Source organism: Hakea prostrata, chromosome 7 (genome assembly GCF_041222555.1).
Source record: "Hakea prostrata isolate BN-2017 chromosome 7, UWA_Hpros_2, whole genome shotgun sequence".
NCBI lineage: Eukaryota > Viridiplantae > Streptophyta > Magnoliopsida > Proteales > Proteaceae > Hakea > Hakea prostrata.
Genome location: NC_142606.1, coordinates 72,055,582 through 72,077,926, shown reverse-complemented (window position 1 = coordinate 72,077,926; position 22,345 = coordinate 72,055,582). Strand labels below are relative to the sequence as shown.

The 22,345-nt window shown below is 36.1% G+C and overlaps 1 protein-coding gene and 1 pseudogene across 1 annotated transcript in view; one reads left to right on the top strand and one right to left on the bottom strand.

Moving 5' to 3' along the window:
* Positions 1 to 1,747: 1,747 nt before the first annotated feature.
* Positions 1,748 to 7,130, bottom strand: LOC149011988 (uncharacterized; annotated as a pseudogene).
* A 5,871-nt stretch (positions 7,131 to 13,001) lies between these two features.
* The window catches only part of LOC149011987 (auxin response factor 16-like), a 31,328-nt gene continuing 21,984 nt past the window's right edge, over positions 13,002 to 22,345 (top strand). The window contains exons 1-9 of the mRNA XM_089163046.1: positions 13,002 to 14,110; positions 15,666 to 15,778; positions 15,875 to 15,970; positions 16,262 to 16,318; positions 16,428 to 16,583; positions 16,869 to 16,953; positions 17,732 to 17,822; positions 17,897 to 18,061; positions 18,166 to 18,361. Coding sequence (XP_089019172.1) covers positions 14,068 to 14,110; positions 15,666 to 15,778; positions 15,875 to 15,970; positions 16,262 to 16,318; positions 16,428 to 16,583; positions 16,869 to 16,953; positions 17,732 to 17,822; positions 17,897 to 18,061; positions 18,166 to 18,361 — 1,002 coding nt within the window. The 5' untranslated portion in view covers positions 13,002 to 14,067. The remainder of the gene's footprint in view (positions 14,111 to 15,665; positions 15,779 to 15,874; positions 15,971 to 16,261; positions 16,319 to 16,427; positions 16,584 to 16,868; positions 16,954 to 17,731; positions 17,823 to 17,896; positions 18,062 to 18,165; positions 18,362 to 22,345) is intronic.

Below are 22,345 nucleotides of genomic sequence, written 5' to 3'. Positions count from 1 at the left end.
GGTCTTGATATTTTGTCAATTGATAAATAATAGAACCTTTAGGAAGTTTTGAAAGACCTAATCGTAAACGGAGTTTGAGTGGGAGGATGTATGCCAAAAACTTGTTTTAAAGGGCATACGTGTGAAAAATCTCTTTTAAAGGAAGTAAACTAAAAAGGAAGTTAGGCTCTTTTTGGTATCGATTCTCATTCTTTATTATGACTATTTAAAAGAAATAAGTAAAGATAAATTCATTATTGGTTAAGAATGAAAATTGTTTGGTGACATTTGTCGAGAATAAATTAGGCTAAATTGTAGCTGAACAGATGTGTAGATTGATTTCACTAAACACTCGTTGAAATCTTATCGTTAAATCTATAGAATTAAGTTTGAACCGTTCGTTAAAGTTGAAGAATTTTCCCACTACTTGCGGGTAATTTTCATCACCGGTTATCGCCATTTTTTTTCAACTTACTATATAAAGTCGAGTAACCTCCACCCCCTTGGAAAGGAGGTTTTCTAGGGTTCTTTGGCTATGGTGTGTTTCAGGTGTGTTCTTGATTTGGTTTGAACATATTTAATGGGGTTTTGAAAGCTTGAATTGAAGGTTCTCTATTGATTTCATACCTTCTGGAAACCAACCCCTACCCGTTGTTAGCAGAAGAGATCATCGCCTTTCAGAAGAGAAGAAAACTGAATCCTCCACAACAAATAGTTTGAACCAGTAAGTTTCAGCGGAAGGGATGAAGAAATATAAGCCATCACAACCGATTTCACAGTAAGCAGGGAAGAAACTCAAGAACCAAAACGACAAATTCATTGTTGATTAACCCAAGATTCATTGATCGTTTCCAAAGAGACGGTGATAGAAGTTTAACGTTAAAGGTTTTTTTTTTTGTTTTTTTTGTTTTTTTGTTTTTTTTTTATTTAATATCATTTAAATGATAACTGGTGATAGAAAGTTAACAAAACTAACCCATTGATAAAAGAGAAAAATTAAAACTATTGTTAAACCATTTAGATTTAGTTTACCAAATATGATAGTAGATATTTAAGAACGTTCAGCTAAGAGATTCACACGTTTGTTCAGCTACCACCTATAAATTATGAAATGAAAATAAGTTTGGTATGTCAAAATGAAAATTGTTAGATAGTAATAATGAAAATTAATACAAAACTAAAACCTATTAATCTAAATATTAACAATTAATTAATTATCAAAAAATGCATCAAACAAAATATTAGCTTAACATTATTCATATAAACTATGAGTTTTGCAAGAAAACAATCATACTTACTACAATATCAATGTAATATCAACTAAAATTAAAACTACACCAAACACTTATAAGGAAAATAAGGGATTCACATCGTCTGTAATTCCTTTCCCTACAATTCCCTGTAATTCTCTCATATGATTGTGCCATGTGGCATTTAAGTAATCCAATGGTTATCCAATTTAAACTAAATTTGTATTTTATTTAAACTCACCCATAAATTTGAATTTTATTTCAACTCTAGTTTGTTGGATAACCATTGGATTACTTAAATGCCACATGGCACAATCGTATGAGAGAATTACAGGGGATTGCAGGAAAAGGAATGGGTGAGTTTAAATAAAATACAAATTTAGTTTAAATTGGATAACCATTGGATTACTTAAATGCCACATGGCACAATCGTATGAGAGAATTACAGGGAATTGCAGGAAAAGGAATTATAGACGATGTGAATCCGAAAATAAGTGTCCATATATTCATCATCTATCCTAATAAACTTCAACGATTGGTTTTGCAATTTCCTTTCGATATGCTTCCCATTGTAGTTGTTCTATGTAGCCTACCACATTGGTAATGTCCAATACCTCATCATCATCACTATCACTGTCTTCAAATTCACCATCAAGCTCTCCCTTCTCAGCTTTCTCAAAAAGTCAATCTGAAGCCACTTGTTCTCTAATAAGGTTATGTAAAGTAGCACAAGCAATAACGATTAAAACTTGAGTTTTAAACTTATATGGTAGCATTGATTTTAAAATAAGAAAACGTTTCTTTAACACCCCGAATAACCCCTCTATAACGGTTCTAATGAAGAATGTGTAAAATTAAATAGTTCATCTTGTCCTCGATGTTGACGACACCTAAAGTCTTGTTGACGATATCATACATTATTCAGAGGAGCCATATAACTGGGTGCATTTGTATAACGAGAATCAACAAGATAGTGTTTTCCTATAAGAAAATCAATTAATAAAATGTTAACAAATCAACAATATATATAACTACATCATAAAAAAATATGAAATATTACCTGGTGGTGGATATAGGAAGTTTAAACGAGGAGTGTGGATAGCTTCCCATGGTATTCGATTAACATATGATGTCCCTTCCCAACCAGCCCAAAGAAAAGTGAAGCACATATCAAAAGAACAAACAGCACACACATTTTGTGTAAGTTGACATTTTTTACCAGATCTATATGGCACTTGTCTTGAAACTGGAATTGATGTTGTGTTGTTCCATCAATTGCTCAAATGCAATTTGCAAATAATGGATAATACTTTTTATTGGACTTTATATATGATGATGTTGGATCCACAAGGATCTATGATATTCCTATAATAATTATCATGGAAACGTAGATGAATAAATATCTCTAGTGTTCTTGTTGTAGATCCGTCTTTTTTACTCTCCTTGAATCTTCCAAAGCCTTTCACTATTTTGAGTCATTCGTTTAAGCATGTGTGGAAACAACCTTAAACCCAAATATTACACGTGTGACGGCTATAGGGACCCAAGAAGCTATTTATAATGTGAAACCCTAACCTTTAACCACTCCCACAATAGTAAAGGGTATTCAGGTCAGTAATATCCTTGAATGATTATGGGCCCAGATAAAGGGGTTAGTGTTAATTAAGCCCACAACCCAATAATTTTCCACTTGGGCTCCATTAACACATGTACCTTTACTTATGTATTTGGCCATAACTCTCATAATCATTCATCACTCAAAAAACCTCAACCAACAAACAATTAATGTAAACGATAACAGGAGATACTTCTCAATATACAGAACACAACTATCTGCCATTACAGTCATTAACAACTTGCTAATATGAATCCTTCGAGTGCATACAACAGGTAAAGAATGTCAAACCTTATATGATCACAAAACATTTCCTCTTGTGGTCATTTCCTGATCAATGATCAGCCTACTTTGAATTACCTCATAAGTAGAATATTTAGATTTTAATTATAATTTGGCAAACCGTCATTGATTGATAAAACATTAATATTTGACTTTAGCAAATCCGTCCATTGGCATAACCGCAGCAAAACCGCCTATTGGCATAACCACCTATTAACAAAACCGCCAATTGGCAAAACCGCCCACTGGATCGCCTGTGGCGAAATTGTTAACCACGATTTAGGCTAAATACTGCCATAAACCAGAACATTGCTAAATATCGCCATTATCATTAAAACATTGGCTAAATACCGTCATTGTCATTAGAACTTTGGCTAAATACCGCCATTATCATTAAAACATTGGTTAAATACCGTCATTGTCATTAGAACTTTGGCTAAATACCTCCATTATTTTCAAACAATAAACGTAGCAAATATAAATCTACATTATTTACCTTTATCATTATCACAAGATAAAAACAAAAAATAAAACCATTTTATTAATGAATATATTTTATAATGAAGTCAAAGAATGTTGAATACAAATGAACAATAACTCCCACTAAATGAAAATATCAAAAGATTCTAAGACACTCATACTCGAAACATGATTCTTAAGAAAAACTCCTACTGAAAGTGCCTTAGAAAACGGAAGACATCTTGATGGTACTGTAAATGGCATGTATAAATTATCAAAACATTAATCTTAGACATGCATTTAATAATAATAAAAAATATACATCAACAAAGAAGAAAAATTACTATTATGTTAGTAAGAGTTGCCGACTGTTACTACATTTTAACCTTTGGGTTAAGAATGTCCTAATCCCCTTACAATTTGCAATTACCGCAAGATATATGATTTGAAAGTGCCAACACATTTGAGTTAATGATACTTCAAAGTCATCATATTCCTTTAAAAATTTGTGCATTATCATACTTTGATGATGACACCTTTGAGTGAACACCATCAATTTTCTCCAGTAATTATATATACATTGGATCACAAAATATCAGGATAAAAATTATATTTTACCACTTTGGTGAATTCCATATAATTCTATCATAACATTGTGTAATCCTATTTGCAGTAATTTATAATTGGATTCTTTTAATGGGAAAACAACCAGGCACATCCAATGTAAACAATATACATACTTTTTTTTAGTACGATTGTTATTGAGTTTAAGCTTTCAACCCAAGCTTTATAGTAAACCAACTAACCAAGAGTTAACTGCATTGCTTTAAGAGTTAAGAGGGAACAAAAAACTATGTTAGATCGTTTCCAAATTAATCTTAGTATCTTTCCATCCTGTTGAATTGAGAAGCAATGGAAAACGTCGGAGGGAGTCGACCAACAAATCGTAAGAATAGGTGGAGTTTTCTTGTCCCTATTTGCTTCCCCCTGAACACTACAAGTATTTGTTCTTCTTGGTGATGTTACTATCCAACATAGTGATAATTCCAATGCTTTATAAAGCCCCAGAACCACGAAAGTGGTCAGCCATTTTTATTCTAGGAGACTCAACAGTGCATTGTAGAAGTAGTTATTCAGTGGGTAGTCTATTCTTCCCATGCAATTTCTCCAAACCCATCGTTATTCCTGAGATGCTCTTAAGAAGATGGGCTTCAGCCGAACGGGACAGTTTGGAGTTAAAGATGTGGTTTCCATCATCAATTTCGGTTTTTCTATTGCTACCATAAGAGGAAACTCTAATCCCTTAAATCATCAGGTAGAACGTGCTCTGGATTCTATTAGACTTCTAGAAGTTGGGATGTCTCAGACTGACCTTAAAGATTTTATGAAATCGACATTATTTTACTTATCAATTGGTAAGAATGATTACCTTCATCTATCCTCCATGGACTATTCAAATAAGAGATTAGCTCAGGATCTTGTGACTGTAATGGTGAGGGCCATTAAAGAACTCTACTTTTCAAGTGCCAAGAGGATAGTATGTATGGGTATAGCGCCATTGGGTTGCAACCCTCGAGAATTGTTAGGGACTCTCGGGCTTAGGAATTGATTGGCTAGGCATGGGCATTGTGTGGATGAGATAAATGACTTGATCATTGAGTACAACAACATGCTCTCCTAGAAACTTTCAATGCTCAAATTGGAATTGGGAGGTTTAGATATCGTATATTGTGATGTATACAAAGGGATGTTGAACGTTTTATATCATCGGCATAGGTATGGGTTCATTCTTGTGTAGTGGGACTCGCATGATCCTATTGAGGCGATGAACATGTTGTTGATTGATTTTATCTGGTCCAATCAACCATCTTTTGGACAGCTATGTAGGCCACTTTCAATTCATCAACCAGCTTCCATCTAAAGCTGCTCGCATTCATGTTCTTAAACTAAATTTAATATTTTCATTTTTAAGAAAGGAAAATACATGATTTAACTTAGTAATAGGCCAATAAAACATCAACCTAGGTTGTGTGTAGGAAATTCTTTCCCAAATTTATTTATTTATTGATAAAAGCTTTTCTTTAATTCATGGGCTTATGATGTTGGGTTGTGAGTTTAATTAACACTGATCCTTTATCTGAGCCCATATTCATTCAGGACATTTAATCACGGGGTATTACTAACCTTTATCATATTCATAACACATGTTTTAATTATTATAGAAATAATATAGATTCTGGTAGATTCAACAATTGGTATCATTTTCCTATAAAATGTCCGCAATGCATCCAATACATTATGGAAATGATGGCTTACAGTTTCACTTGAATGTTGAAAACTTTATTGTATAACTTCATTTCTAATATTATGAGCCATAATAAATATTCTCATTGCCAACTGCTCCTCTACTTTGGTGTTCTTTGTACCTGCCATCAAATCCCTCTCTTTTAGTGCACTAACCAACATAGTGAAATGCTATCTAGAAATACGAAATAGTCTTATAAACTTTCTAGGATATGTATGTGATCTCAACATTTAAATATCCAAGTATGACCTGTGAATTGCCGTGTGTGCATAGGATGTTTTGTAAGTTGAAAAATGATCTTATCACCACTTTAACTATCATTTACATCATCAATATTACCGTGGGTTTTCTTCTTATGTTTCAAATGGTGATGTACTGATGTACACTACCAATAATAAGTGGCAATAATGAGCTTTAATATAGAAGTATTTTATCATCACTATTCATCGCAACTGAACATATAAAAACCTCATGTTATACACATACATTCAATCTATAAAATCGAAGTGATAAAAGTAGAGTAATCATATAAAAGAGCACACGCACACATATTCTAAACATATATTGAAATATAAAACATAATATCTAAACAAAAGTCCAAATACATATTAACGTAAATATACATTTCCAACCTATGATTCTTACAAAGTCAAATTTGAAACATAAAAACTTAAAATATCCCCACATTATAAGTGTTTATAGAAAAATAAATTCCAAAGCATTCTAAAAGATCCAAAGACACATATAAATAGCAATCTAATATAAATCAAGTAAAAGATCCAGACTCATCTATTATTTTCCTCTCAATTGCTCTCAAAAACCAAGGTAAGCAAGCCTTTCCATTCATTGGTATTAAGGCTTGTCTCTTGTTTCGATCTTCTAGCACCTCCAAAGCCACCACATAGTTGTTGTTACCAACCTCAATTCCAACAAAGTGTTAAGAATTTGATAAGCTTTGTCAAATGTTGTGTTTATTTTTTCTCCACTCATACCCGCTTTTTTTTATCTCAAGGTAAGTTGTTATACCTGTTGTCTTATACTCTTCCAGAGCAATCACCTTTTCAAGTGCTTCCTCTAAACAGTTTCTGCCCCTAGATTTCTTAGAGGATCCACCACTTTTTTGTTGCTTATTTTTCTTTTTATGGTGGTTTATTTTCACTTGTGCAAATGATACCACTCCCATCAGCAACAAATCCTTGAAATAATTATTGCAGTTGTTCTTCGTATTGTAAATGACCATTTTTGAACTGCTTTCCTTGGGGATATTTATGTAATTTTATTGACATAAAATAATTATGTTAAAATATTTTACATTCTAAATTGAAAATCAAAATTAAATTTATTGTGTAAAGGGTTCACCATCAAGTAATCATTCCAATGCTCTTTGCTAGGTGGCTCAACAATTCCTAATTCCATGTTTCACCCCCACCCACTTTTCTTATTCTTCAAATACAACCACTCATTCCACAATAACTTCGAAACATTCCATTTGTTCTTGAGTTGCATCGATGTCACTTTCTTCCCATAATTTTTGTTATATTCTTGTAATATCTATTGCTAACCTTCATTTGTAAAGTTTGTATTCAACTTTTGTCTATTTTGTGAACATTAAATATCAAAATCGATTAACAATTTTGTCATTTCTTCTGTCCAACAATATGTTTATTTTAAACCCTTTGACTCATTCGTCATACAAACTTTAACCCTTCATCAAAACATAATAAAAAGTAACAATATGAAGACAAGCATATCATTAAAAGATAAGCATAATTATCATCTTTTAGTTTAATTAGGTTTTGAGTTTGTGCCTGTCCTTTAGGTACTATCTAATGTAGTATTGCATTTGAAAGAGTCAAACAATAGCCAATAGACAAGATCTTAGGGCCTGTTTGGTTACATGAGTCTGGAGATTTCAAATATCTAGAGATTTTAAATCTATAAATTTCAAATCTATGGAGTTATAATTTATAAAATTAGATGTTTGGTTGTGGAATGAAATCAGTGGATTTATCCTAAAAAACTATTTGATCGATGTGATTTTTGTGAATGTGCAAATGTATAGCTTTTTTGAAATTTCTGGATTTCACCCATTAACCATAAATCTACAAATTCACGTTTTTAGTATAAAAAGGTGAATCTCTAGATTTCATGAATCTAGAGATTTTTACAACCAAACGGGTATAATTCTCAGATTCATAAATCCATAGATTTCAAATCTCTGGATTCATGTAACCAAACAGGCCCTTAAATAAAAGAAATAATTTTAAATTATAGATATTTCATATAAGACTAAAGCAAATAATCAGATTGGGTTTCAATTTCAAGTCCACTTCATCAGATCAACAGTGGAACAATTGCTGAGAAGGTAATCTAATTGATAGAACTGAAATTTGGGAGTTATTCTAGTCAAACCATGAAAAGGTTACATTAGTGAATTTTCAGATCATATCAGAAAATAACAGTGGTATATTAGTTATCAACTATTTAGAAACAGGAACAAAAACAATACAATACAAAAGCATAATTCAATTTAACAGTATGAGCAATGTACATCCGTTTTAAGACAAATGGAGATAATAGAAAATCTTAAATAACTCTGAAAATTTAATTAAGGTTGACAACCAATTGATCAAAATATGAAAAAAATGCAGCTATTGTATTGCTTTGATTGACTTTAGGATATAATTAAAAAGCCTAATACCAAGATTTCTCTAGCATTACAAACTTCTGAATGGATTTCACTTCTTCTGCGTCAATAAATCTCGGTTGACAGCTCCATAAACTGTTAATTAAAGGAAGGAATTAAGAAAGAAAAAAAGAAGAAAAATAAAAGATTGAGAGCTTTTTTGATGAACAAAATGTATTTCAATTCTCCAGTAACAACAATATTCTATGCCAATTTGTTATTTAATTGCTTGAAGACTATAAAAATAAATCCCCCTCCAGAATTTTGGATTGTTAGTTTGGTTGCTTCTCAAAGGAAAAGCAACCTAGGAATGAGTTTGTTTTTGCCAATCCTAGGAATGAGTTTGGGAGGGCCATTTGCAAATTTGAGTTACACTAAAAGGGCTGGGAACCAGGCATAACTGATTTATACCAAAATGATAAGACAGTTGATCATTACTTGATTATTGGAAAAAATAAAAGAAAAGAAAACGAAGAAGACCATCACAAGATATGTGTTGAGTACTGGAAGGATTGTCTCAAGAATGCAATGTCATGTGCAAGGACAAATAGTTAAAATATTTCCTCTGAGTAGAACTATGAGCAAACATTTTCATGCAATTCAAAGAATAATGAGCTTAATAGCACAAGCTAAGTAGTTGATAGAAACAATGCGTGGTATAATCCATAAACAAAAAAACCCAAAACCAAAACACAAGAAGTAGCAAACAACTCATCCAAATGGGGAAAGGAAAACAAGAGTATAAATGAAAGCAAAGTTCACATCCCAGAGTGAAGATTCCTCTAAATATTCATCATCACTAGCAACATCGATAGAAACCCATCAACGGAATCAAGCATACAATTAGAATTAATTCTATTACCTTGAGAATTTGTTGCAGGTTAGACGTCCGCAAGAAGTGAGAAAATAGGGATTTTGAGAGGGTTTGAGAAGCGCCATTCAAAGAAGCCTCGTTCGTCCTTAAGCATGTTAGGGTTTGAGAGTGGTTTTTATAAAATTATGTGTATTTAGTGTTGTACCCCCAGCTTAACTTTAAAATTTCAAGTAAACTTGTGCATAAATGAGGAGAATGAATTCTCACCCATAATCCATATTGGACAAAAAGTCCATTATGGATTTTGAAGGTTTTTCTATTATTTTAAATAAAAACAAAAATGATAATAGATGCCCAACAATTTAAAATAAAGAAAAAAATCTCATAATAGAGAATGAGAATTGATACAAAAAAGAGCCTTAGTACGGATCCACTATGAGACGGATAAATTCCTTTTGGGCTGCTACAATGAAAAGCAATATTTCCCCAACACTAACTCTCTACATTCTTCTTGTCCTATAGGGGCTTCCAGGGTTCATTAAAAATTGTGTACCCTACGCATTCCATATTCTTGAAGTTATTAGAGACTCAATCCTTTTAGATATGACCTTTGAGACTACAAAAAACTTGTCGTTTTTTCAAATTGTTTTGATGCTACATTTTTCCTTAAAGGGGCAAGGTAGTTCCCTAGATCGGTCATGTATTAGCGTCTTTGAAGTTTTGTTGTTTTTGACTTATAATTTTGAATATTAGGTTTCAGGTACTTTCCTAAAGCTGAGAATCCCTTTGCATAATTTATTGCAAGAGGGGCTTGGTTTTTTTCTTTTTCTCGTGTGTAGTGGGTGTCTCCACCTCTTTTTGTACTATATGTTTCTCTTATTTCCTCTAGGCATGTTACACCCAGAATGAAATTTTGCTCAATGTTGTCATGTTGCCATCCACCGAAACAATGATAAAACCATCGCCAAAATATCATGGTTTCCACAAAATTCTCCTCCCCCCCCCATTCCGGGGAGGTATTTGGGTTCATTTTGAACTTTTTTATTTTATTTTACGTGCACCCTAATTTGAAGTCAATAATTTGTTGGAAATATGTTTAAAACTTTATGTATATTATTTATAGTTTTTATTTAAATATATGTTTTAATCGTGTATTTTATCTTATGATTTCTATAACGGAAACTTTAGTCCCATGTCGAGCAGAAAGGAGCTGATTATCACGTTTATATATAGTAATGACCTATATAAAATAACGTTAGGGTTAAGGACTGAACCATGTGTGACGTGAACCAAGTCTGAACCCTAGTGTGACCTAACCATGCTTATATAACTATATATTAATTAATAATAATAATTCTATATGACTTGGGACTTGAGACGTGGGTCATAGGCCTTGATTCAGAAGGCCCATTTTGTCATGGGCCCTAATTTAGAAAGCTCATTGCTGGGTGAAAGTGTGGAGATGCCATTAGAGAGGCACTTTCCCTTAGGGAGGTCAGCTAAACAGGTACTTTGACTGTAAGGAGTTGAGCTGAAAGGTACCCTCACAAAGGGAGATGACCATACCCTTTCATCCACAGCCTTTGGGTCTCTATATAAATCCATTTTCGAGTTCATTTTTTGAATACTGAGTTTTCTCCTCCTCTTTCTCTCTCTCTCTCACTCTCTCACCCTGTTGTTACTCCTTTAAGCAGTGAACATAACCTGATTATACCTTGAGTGACTTTTATGGGGAGTAACCTTAAAGTTTTTTCTTCAACAAAAAAAAAAAAAAAAAAAAAAAAACCTTAAAGGTTTGGGCTGACTGATCTTGGGGTAAGACACATTTGGAACCCATATTGCACAAATTGGGGTGTCTAAATACTTTAAAGAAAGTACATTTGGTACATTTCAACTCTGAAGAAATATCGTGATTGCAACAACTTTTCAAGTGTTCGTGCAGATTTCTCAACATAAATACATTGGGAATGTTATTTTTTGCCTAAAATCTAACGTGAAGGGGTATTCTTGATTGGTGCGTGCCCCCTAATATGCAAGCAAAATTGAAAGTATGGATTATGAATTTAAACAAATGTAAATTTGCAAATGATGCAAGAGAATGCATAGATCTTTATTAAATTGCAAGAAAAAAAAAAAAAAAAAGAACAAGTGATCCTGTCATCTCAATGACATACAAGTAGTCAAGTATATATAATAACCAGATCTAGGGTTTTCCCTTAGATCTGTTTTTTTTTTTGCAGTACTTTGTTGTTGTTGGTTTTTTTTTTTTTTTTTTTTTACATAATAGCTCCTTTGATTGCAGCGGCTCTTTGGTGCACACCGCAGAACAACTCCAAGTTTGGGTACAAGTTTTTATGCGTTGAGCTTGACCGGTACGCCTATACGGCCTCGCTGGATGGGAGGTCTGAACCTTATCTGCACTTTCGCTGCTACCATCGCTGTAACTGTAGGAGCTTTGGGTCCGCCCTTGAGGCGTGTAATATGTCTCCCTATGTGGGTGTTATGTCCGCCCTTGATGCATGTAATTTGTCCCCCTATGAGGGTGTTTTGTCCGCCCTTGAGGCGTGTAGTATGTCCCCCTTTGAGGGTGTTGGTGCTTTTTTGGTGTTCTTGATCTAAGGGTTTTGTGGACGTGATCCACTTTGGGTTTGACCCAACCCTTACCTTGACTGACCCTGTCTATTGCATGTACAACAATTTGGTCATTTGCCACTCCTTGGTTCGGTTTGAACCTTGTGTACTCATGCAGGTGTGTTTGTACTTTTTTTAGTTATAAATGAAGTGCTGTTTACCAAAAAAAAAAGAAGAAAAAGTCAAGTATATATAATATGTAATGTGCAATAGTCGAAAGTACAAGTATATAAGTGTATGCAAGTAAATAGTGATCTTATCATCTCAATACCAAGTATTGTCGTGTTTCAACAAAATATATTATCCTGTTTTGGCCACGTATCGTCGACATTTTGTAATTTTCATATCGCTTGAGAGTTTCCTGTTGCTGCTTACCAAAACACTGAAATGTCACACAAGTTTCAGTGATATTTTAACGATATTTCTCACCATGGTTAAGTTAGAGTGCTTAACATTATTACTTTGCCGACCCCCAAAAAAACAAACTATTCATCTACTCAAGTTTTTGCTTTTTCCTTTCATTTAAGAAAGGATGGAACGGCGTGTGTCTCGTGTAAGTCATCTATTAATTAAAGCTTTACTTATACTTTAATTAAACATTAATGCCTAATTTATACTCTCTCTTATTAGAGAGTGAGGGGATTTTTTAACGAGTTATTTAAATAATTTGTTATCAAAAATTAGTTTTTTTCTTTTCTTTTGAGGTTAAGAATACTCTCGGCATCACTTTGACTTTCACTATGATATATGTTATGTATCTATCCGCCATATTTTAAACAAATGTATTATATACCCAAAAAAAAAAGTTTTATTAAATTTTCCTACCTCTAGGTCATGGTTCTAAAATCATACCAAATTTTTCGAGTTGGACCAAAAATTGATTGTTCATGTTTGGGGTTTTCTTTGCCCCCCCTAGAAAATAATACCAAAATTTTTTCTTAGACAATAATGATAAAAAATGCATTTGGAGGAATCGTACAAGAATTTGACGAGAAAAATCATGTCTGTGCAGAGCGCAACACGGCTTCTCTTACTGTGCTCTGGTCTATTTCATGTCGGCTTGTCTCTGATTAGCGTCAGACACCTCTGGCGAGTATTCCGACGTCAACTGTGTTAATCGTCCGGTTAAAACTCGCCGGCTCTGAAATCCGTCTTCTTCAGAATCGAGCTTCGTGACTATGATCTTGTTCTCATTACCAAAAAAAAAAAAAGAGGAAAAGACAAAACCTCTGATCTTTTTCTCTTGTGTAGTATTTTGTTTTGGGAACTGTTAATTAGATTTCGTGTAATTCATGCTGGCGTCTTGCTTATGAATAACCTGAAAAAAGCCTGATCCTCTCTAACGAAAATTTTTTCTGGTGAAATTCGTGCTGAGTCCGAATCTAATTGTCTTTCCGAGTCTGACTGGAGTTCATAACATCTTATTTATTGCTACAAGGTTAATTCCTATTATAGTTGTGGAGGCGTGATTTTCCGTTTATGCTTCAAGCTTTGTACGATAATCAGTTGTATACTCACATTTCACACACATAGAACGAAGCACAGTCTCTGCACAACTGGGCCTGCTGCTGAAGGAAATGAAGAGAATAACTCGGGAGAGAAGGATAGGGTTCTTTCTGATAAGGTTTTGGCTTCTTTCCATTTGATGGCTCTACATTTCTTCAAAGTAGGAGATTAAATTTGACTGGGGAAACAACTATTGTTGAGTTTGGCGGCGACAATTTCCAAGAATTTTGGGGTTTTTAGCGTCTGTATTCTGTCAGTGGGCTGATGATCTCATTAGATGGTGAGAGGAAAAGTTTCATCGTTTCCGGCTTGCTTTATTATGTTTCTTTGGTATTTGTTCAGCTCAGACGAAAGATGTTAGGGCTATGTTTTCGACCCTGACTCAAGGGCGTGTAACTATCTGTAGAGGCGATGCTCTCGTACCGCCATTGGATTTTCTCTGTGATTTCCAGAATGAGATTCCTCGTGGGATAGTGCTACTCAGAGCAGAGAATTTGTTTTAAAGGATTTTAGTTCCAGTTATTGACCGGATCTGCGACCATGAAAGCTCCATCAAACGGTTACCCCGCGAATTCTGGAGAAGGTATTTTCTTCGTAATTATCTGCCTCATCCTTTGTTTATGCCTTTAATTGAATCTCGCTGCTTGTGAGTCGTTTGCATTCTGCTGTTTACCATGTATACTCCCCCTCTATGTGCTGGGATTGTTTGCTTGACTTAAAGCTCTCTGTGCTTTATTTAGGATCTTTTATCTTATCTTATTTGAGTTGGCTTTGGAGATTCTCCTAGAGGATGCTGGAACTGATGGTATATCCAAATGCTGGTTGAAAGTTTAATAAATTGTAAAGCTACACTTGGTATGAAATGGAATGATGGGTAGTTGGATACATTGGAATTGGATTTTAGTATATTCCTGTTACTATTTTATACAGCAAAATGATTTATTTATCGGAGTTCTAGGCCTTCCCGATTAAGAATTTAGTAGCTAGGGTGAGTGGAAGCGTCAAATGCCATATTCATTAACAAAATCCCGGGTAGGTTGCACAACTGGCAGCTTGGTTATGTGAGTTTTCAGTCTTTATTGACTTGACTGCAGTTAGCCTGTCCTCCAGCTCTTTGTGGCTCTACATATGGTCTGCGGCATGGTCATGATTTAGACAAATGGACTGAATCACATACCATAAATTTCCATTTTTGGGGAGCTATTCCTCAAATTTTTGTGAAGGGGCAGAATCCTCGCATTTGATGGTTAGTTGCTTTAGTCTTGTATCTTTGACTGGCTTCCCAGCCATTGCAAACACTAACTGAGAATTTGAAGGGGATGTATAAGTTTTATAAACACAGAGTCAGGTTCTGAATCGGAATCAGCCTGGAAAGTGTTTGGGATTGCTGACTTTATTGGGATTGATAGCCCCACATTGTCAATTCAATCTCATTTTTAGATCATGGGGCAAAACAGAACAAACAATGTCATCGTGGGGCTGCAATTTCACTAACCTGGCAAACAAAACCATCTGGCCCATTTGATTTGGATTTCAAATGAAGTCGTGGGATAAAAAGAGCTTTGCTATTAATTGACACTTCTTAGTGACCCATCATTCTCATTTTGTTTGAGGTGGGAAGCATAGTGAATGAAATCCAGAAATAGAGGATGTCATGTTTTTTCTGGTTCAAAGAAGCTCACACGTTTTACTTTGATTCCTTACTGATTGCTGAACCAACAAACGAACTAGATGTGTGTCTCAGTGTGTGTATATATGACATGTCCATGGCGTGCAACTAGTCCAGTTAATTTCTAGATTATTTGAGGCATGGTCACATGATTACTGCTGAAAACTCAAAAAAGTATTTTTACTAACGATATTTGTTTATAAAAGCCTTTTGCGGGCTTGACTGCAATCTTAAGAATCTGGAATAACTCTTTTTGTGCATCCCATATTAGCCTTAGAGTGGAAGAACATATGGAGAAAGCTTTCAATCCTTATCTCTGTATATTCAATTTTAGCTGCTATATCAAGATTGTTGGACCATGCTGGTCCTTTATAATATTAACCTCCTCATCTGCATATGCTTTGTATTTCTTCCATTAACCCAAAGATTTTATCGGATACCTTGTAAATCTTCCAATGCATGAAAGCAGGTGAAAAGAAGAGTATCAATTCAGAGTTATGGCATGCTTGTGCAGGACCTCTGGTGTCTTTGCCTCCAGTTGGCAGTCTTGTAGTTTACTTCCCACAAGGACACAGTGAACAGGTACAACCTCACCCTCTCCCTGCTCCTTTCTCTCTTCTCTGTTAATTTTCTCTGATTCTTGTCCTATGGAACTCTCTTTTGTCATTACTACTTCAGGTTGCAGCTTCAATGCACAAGGAGACTGACAGTATCCCTAGCTATCCCAACCTTCCTTCGAAGTTGATTTGTTTACTACATAGTGTCACACTGCACGTATGTAACTTTCAACTAAGCTTCTGTGCTATTTTGAACTCATCTGAAGGGAAGATCTAATGTTTGGGAGGACAATGTATTATGGTCCTTCATATGTTGTCTATAAAGAAGACTCACCTATAAATTTAAAACTTCTCTGTTTATAGAGAAGGTTCACCTGCATGTATATCACATCTGAATGATCTAATTCAACAGGCCACGTGTATTATATAGATTTAGCATTTCTGATGCTCAGTGAGAAGATAGATCTAGTTACTTGAGAATTGCTTAAGTGTTTGTGTTCTGAAACAGGCCGATCCTGAGACGGATGAGGTCTATGCACAGATGACTCTTCAGCCAATTAATAAAGTAAGTTAGAAAATTCATTTGGTATTTATTTGATTTATTAAATCTGTAGCTCCTTGACATGTTCTTGCTGTCCCGTCTGTGTTTTTCTAAAAATGCATGTTTCCTTCAGTATGATAGGGAAGCATTCTTGGCATCGGATGTGGGCCCAAAGCAAAGCAAGCAACCAACTGAATTCTTTTGCAAAACACTTACGGCTAGTGACACAAGTACTCATGGTGGATTTTCAGTACCTCGTCGAGCTGCTGAGAAGATCTTTCCACCTCTTGTATGGAGCTTTTTACTTCTTTTTTCCCAATTTATGTCTCTCCTTAAATGTTGAACATCTTAATAACCAACATCGTTGTCATGGCGTCTAGGCAAACCAAGGTCTCGGAGAGGGGCAAAAGGGAAATCGACCCCAAAAAGGGGCGACAAGGGGTTTGCTTAAGCGAGCAAGGTGCCCAAGTTGACCAAGGCATTTGGATGCCTAGGCGATGACTTGACAACTATGATTCATTATTTATCATCATCTTCAGTTGTTCTCACCTGAAATTCCCCCCCTTCTCTTTAGGATTTCTCAATGCAACCCCCTGCTCAAGAGCTAGTAGCTAGAGATTTGCATGATGTTACATGGACTTTCAGACATATTTATCGTGGTATGTGCCTGTTTTCAACCAAAAGGGAAAATATATATATTATTATGTTTTTGACTTTTTCATACTTATTTTAAAATTCCTTTCTTGATGTTACTTAGTATGCTAAAGATGTTTCTTTGGTAAACTCAGTTTTATTTTGTCTTCTCTGACAATTTTGTGCGGCATGTTTAGGGTATTCCTTATTGATGGGGTTGCCTTTTTCATTGTCTTCTTTATTTTAAGAATTTTTAACCTTTTTACTTCTTTTGCACTTTTTTTCCTTCCATTTTGCATATGACTAATTCTCTTTGTGGTTTAATATTCTCATTAAACTCAAACAATATAGACTCTGCTGATTCATGAGTAAATTTGTAATTAAGCTTACATTGTTCATTATTTCTTCTGTATGGTTTGATGAAGAAGTTGTCATATAAGATATAGGATGATGAAAAATTAAAGACTTGTTCCAATTGTTAAGTTTTGTGAGACTGTCCAGGTAAAATAATTGAATCAATTGGGATCTTTTTGAATGTGGTGTTTATCCCTTCTATCATAAGTTACTCAAGATTCTTTACATAGTCTGATACTTTACAAACATCTATAAACTTTGATCCGTAATTTTAAACTAGGGACATTTTCATTTATTCACTGTACAAATGCATGCTACATCAGTATGAACAATAATTTTTAGTGCTTTGAATTAGGTGGATACTGTATAACCATAATAGTTACTATTATTTGGTTTTTAGCAGTTTAAGGAAATAAAAATAGGTTAAAACAGCATATTCCTGTGTTTTAGGTCAACCTAAAAGGCACCTGCTTACTACGGGTTGGAGTGTGTTTGTCAGCTCAAAGAGACTCCTTGCAGGTGATTCGGTTCTTTTCATAAGGTAAGCAAATAAAATTGATAATTATAATCTCTGCTTGAATTTTCCTCGTATAACCCAGAAAATCTGCTTGTTAGAGATGAAAAGTCACAGCTTCTCCTTGGCATAAAGCGTGCTAACAGGCAGCAGCCAGCACTATCCTCATCAGTCATATCCAGTGACAGCATGCATATTGGACTGCTTGCTGCCGCAGCTCATGCTACCGCAAATAACAGCCCATTTACTATATTTTACAATCCGAGGTACTGATGCATCTCTATAGTCCTCTAAATACACTAGCTCCAATACAGTACTGCATTTGGGCTGGCATGGTTTAACATCAAACTATATTCTTTTGATTGAATAGGGCAAGCCCTTCAGAATTTGTGATTCCCTTGGCAAGATATAATAAAGCACTATACTCCCAAGTTTCACTTGGCATGCGATTTAGGATGATGTTTGAGACTGAGGAGTCAGGCGTACGTAGGTACATGGGCACAGTTACAGCTATTAGTGATTTGGATCCTGTGCGATGGAAAAATTCACATTGGCATAGTCTTCAGGTTTGATGCGACCATATACATTATATATTATAATTGGACATGCAATGTTAATTTTGCATACTTCTAGCATGAGGGGAAGATGCTGTATCTCTATTATGTTTTCTTGATTATTTTATTCTAATTTCTGTTATCTCCTGAATGTGCACTTCAATGCCAGAATCTGACAAGGTTTTGAGCACCTTTTCTGTTCATTAGTTCAAAGAATTTCTGAGTAAATTGTATATACACCCCCAAAATGGAGGCTTTTATACTCTGACATCCCACTTTTTTTCTAAAAAGCACATAGCTTCAATTCCATTAAAATAGTTAGTAATAAAGTTGTAAAGACTATTATACCCTTATGTATAATGATTGAAAGACCTCATCTACCCTTCATGACACTTGAGACCATGATTGATCTAAGAGTGTCATTTATGTTTATTTACTTTTTTAGTGTAAAACTTAATGTAATTTACAATTAGAAGTCCCTAATTGATATAAATTCACAAAAGAAGGATAGATTTTGATAGAACCCACTTGTATTCACCCTGATTCTCACCCAAGCATTAATGGAAGCAATAGCTACTATCATTCCACATTACGGAATAGTAAGAACAGCAACCAAATATGACTCAGTTCATTCAATAAACTTTGATAATCCTCACCAATAGATACAAGTCTGATTTCTATTCGATGAGATTCAGTTCTTGGAATTAGAAGAACAATAACTAAACAATAGGATAAGCACACAATACATATCCCATTCCCATTACCTGTTCAGTCCCATACGTGAGAGGTTGCCCTCTCCTAGCAAGCTCTGCTTGCCCCTCTTCTCTTCTTCTTCTCCTACTCCATTCACTCCTTGCGTGCCTTCTCTTATTCCTCACCTCTCTAACAAACTCTCACTGCTAACCAATCTTTCAATGCCACGTGGGAGCTCCTCTGCATGCCCCTGATTCAGTTATGGGTGTTGCCCATTAATTCCCTGCCACCTGTCCCCCTGCTGATTGGTCTGTCCCGCGCTCTCTGCTGGTGCTGATCCCCTGCTTCCCTTCTTATTCTTCCTTTTGTAGACGTGAGTTGTAAGGGGCTTATCAACACTTCTCCCTTAAGTTTCACCTTGTCCTCAAGGTGAAAATCTGGAAATTCTCTGTGTAGCTCTCCAAAGTCCTCCCAAGTGTTTTCACAGGAGGGTAAAGCTTTCCATTTGATCAACACTTCAAGGGTACCCGTGGTCAGTAGCGTATCTCCATTAGTTCCTCCGGACTTAGCTGTAATTCTCCATCCTCAGTAAGGCATGTTGGTAGTGGCTGAGTGTTGATGTTGCTACCTTGAACTTTCTTCAATTGGGAGACATTGAATACGGGATGTATTTTCGAGCCGGCTGGAAGATTGAGCTTGTATGCTACGGGACCAATTTGAGCTGAAATCTGATAGGGCCTGTAGTAACGATGACTAAGCTTCTCATTAGGCCTCTTGGCCAATCTTTTGAATCGATATGGCTGGAGTTTAAGAAACACCTCTTCCCCTACTTGGTACGAAACCTCTCTGTGGTGCCAGTTTGCTGAATTTCTCATTCGATCTTGTGCGACCCGCAAGTTGTTTTTCAGCTCCTCTAAAATGTTATCTCGTTCCTGAAGATAAACATCCACTTCATTCACTTTGGAAGAACTTCCTTCCCACCTCAGTAGTGTTGGTGGTGCATGCCCATAGACAGCTTGGAATGGGGTTAGCTTGGTGGCTGAATGATAAGTGGTATTATACCAATACTCCGCCCATGAAAGCCATGTGGTCCAATTGCGAGGCTGCCTAGCACAAAAACAACGTAGATAGATCTCCAAACTGCGCTTCACAACTTTGGTTTGGCCATCCGATTGAGGGTGGTAGGCACTGCTGAATCTATGTTTTGTCCCCGTCAGTTTGAACAACTCAGTCCAAAAATTGCATATGAAGACTCGATCTTTATCGGAAACAATGGAATGTGGAAACCCATACAACCGAACTATCTCTTTGCTGAAAACTACAGCAACATCCTTTGCGGTGTATGGATGAATAAGTGGGATGAAATGTGCATAGTTAGAGAGTCGATCAACCACCACGAACACCGTGTCCCCTCCTTTAGTCTTCGGCAGCCCACCAATGAAATCCATGTTGATATCCTCCCATATCTGATCTGGAATAGGTAAGGGCTGAAGTAGCCTCTCTGTTTCATTGATTGGTGCTTGCTCCTTTGGCATGTATCGCAACCAACAACAAATTCTTTAACAGCCCTTTCATCCCCACCTAATACACTACAGCAGCCAGCCTCTTATAAGTGTGTAGGGATCTTGAGTGCCCCCCAAATGGTGTAGCATGAAACTCCTCGAGGAGTCTAGGGATATATTTCGACTTTTTAGGAACCACTAACCTTCCCTTATAAAAAGGGTCCCATTCTTCAGCTGATAATGTGGGAATTCTGTCGAGCCCCCCAATAGTGACTGGATCACACCTCTATACCGCTGAGAATTATGTACTTCTTCTTCTAATCCCTCTCCTTCTTCCCAAACTGCTGTTGTGAGATTGGAGAGTTGGACTTACTCATCCATGCAATGTGACAATGCATCTGCAGCCTTGTTCTCACAACCCGGTTTGTAGATGATCTCAAAATCAAAACCCAGGAGTTTCATGATCCATTTCTGCTGATTTTCTGCCATGAGCTTTTGATCCATCAAGTATTTCAGGCTTCTTTGATCAGTGCACACCTTGAAGTGTCTCCCCAAAAGGTAATGTCGTCACTTCTGAACTGCCAATACCACAACCGTCAATTCCTTTTCGTAGACGGACTTGGTGCGAGCTCGAGGAGAGAGTGTTTGGCTCCAATATGCAATGGGATGGCCCTTTTGCATCAACACAGCTCCTAAGCCCAAACCCAATGCATCTGTCTCTACTACAAATTCTTTAGAAAAATCAGCCATAGCTAACACTGGAATGGTAGTCATTGGTGCTTTTAAAGCTTCAAATGCTGAATTAGCAATAGTATCCCATTGAAACGCATCCTTCCTCAACAGGTTTGTAAGGGGAGTGGCAATTTTCCCGTAATCCTTAACAAACCTCCGGTAGTACCCTGTCAGCCCTAGAAATCCCCTCAAAGCTTTAAGGTTCTTGGGTATTGGCCACTCCAACGTGCAACTTATCTTGCTCGGATCTACTGCTACGCCATCTGCTGAAATGACATGTCCCAAGTAGTCTAGTGAAGTCACGGCAAAGGAACATTTCTTCTTGTTCACCACTAACTCGTGTTGCACCAGCAAGCTAAAAACCACACGAAGGTGTTGCAAATGGGCCTCCATGGTCCTACTAAACACCAATATATCATCAAAAAATACCAACACAAATTTCCTAATGTGTTCTCGGAATACCTCATTTATGAGTGCTTGAAAGGTGACTGGAGCATTGGTTAGCCTAAATGGCATTACCAGAAACTCATAGTGACTGTCATGAGTCCGAAATGCTGTCTTCTCTATGTCCCCATCAGCCACGTGTATTTGATGGTACCGGATTTGAGGTCTAACTTGTTGAATGTCTTTGCACCTCCTAACTCATTGAGCAATTTGTTGATTGTAGGTATCGGGAACTTGTTAGGTATGGTTAGCTTGTTGAGTGCTCGATAATCAACACAAAATCGCCAACCGCCGTCTTTCTTCCGCACTAGCAAAACAGGACTGGAAGAAGGGCTTACGCTAGGTCTTATTAAACCTGCTCCCAACATCTCACCAACCAACCTCTCTACCTCGTTCTTCTGAGAGTGGGTAACAGTAAGGTCGGATGTTAGGTGGGTTACTTCCCTCGACCAGTCATATCGTGTGATCATACATTCGCAGGGGAGGCAAGCCAGTGGGATCTGTGAATAAGACCTCATATTCTTTCAGTAGTGCATGCACTCCTTCATTTCGGTCGGTTCTTGAGGCAGAGTCTTCAGTCATAAGCTTCAGCCAAAATCCTTCACCTCCAACATGGATAGTTTGC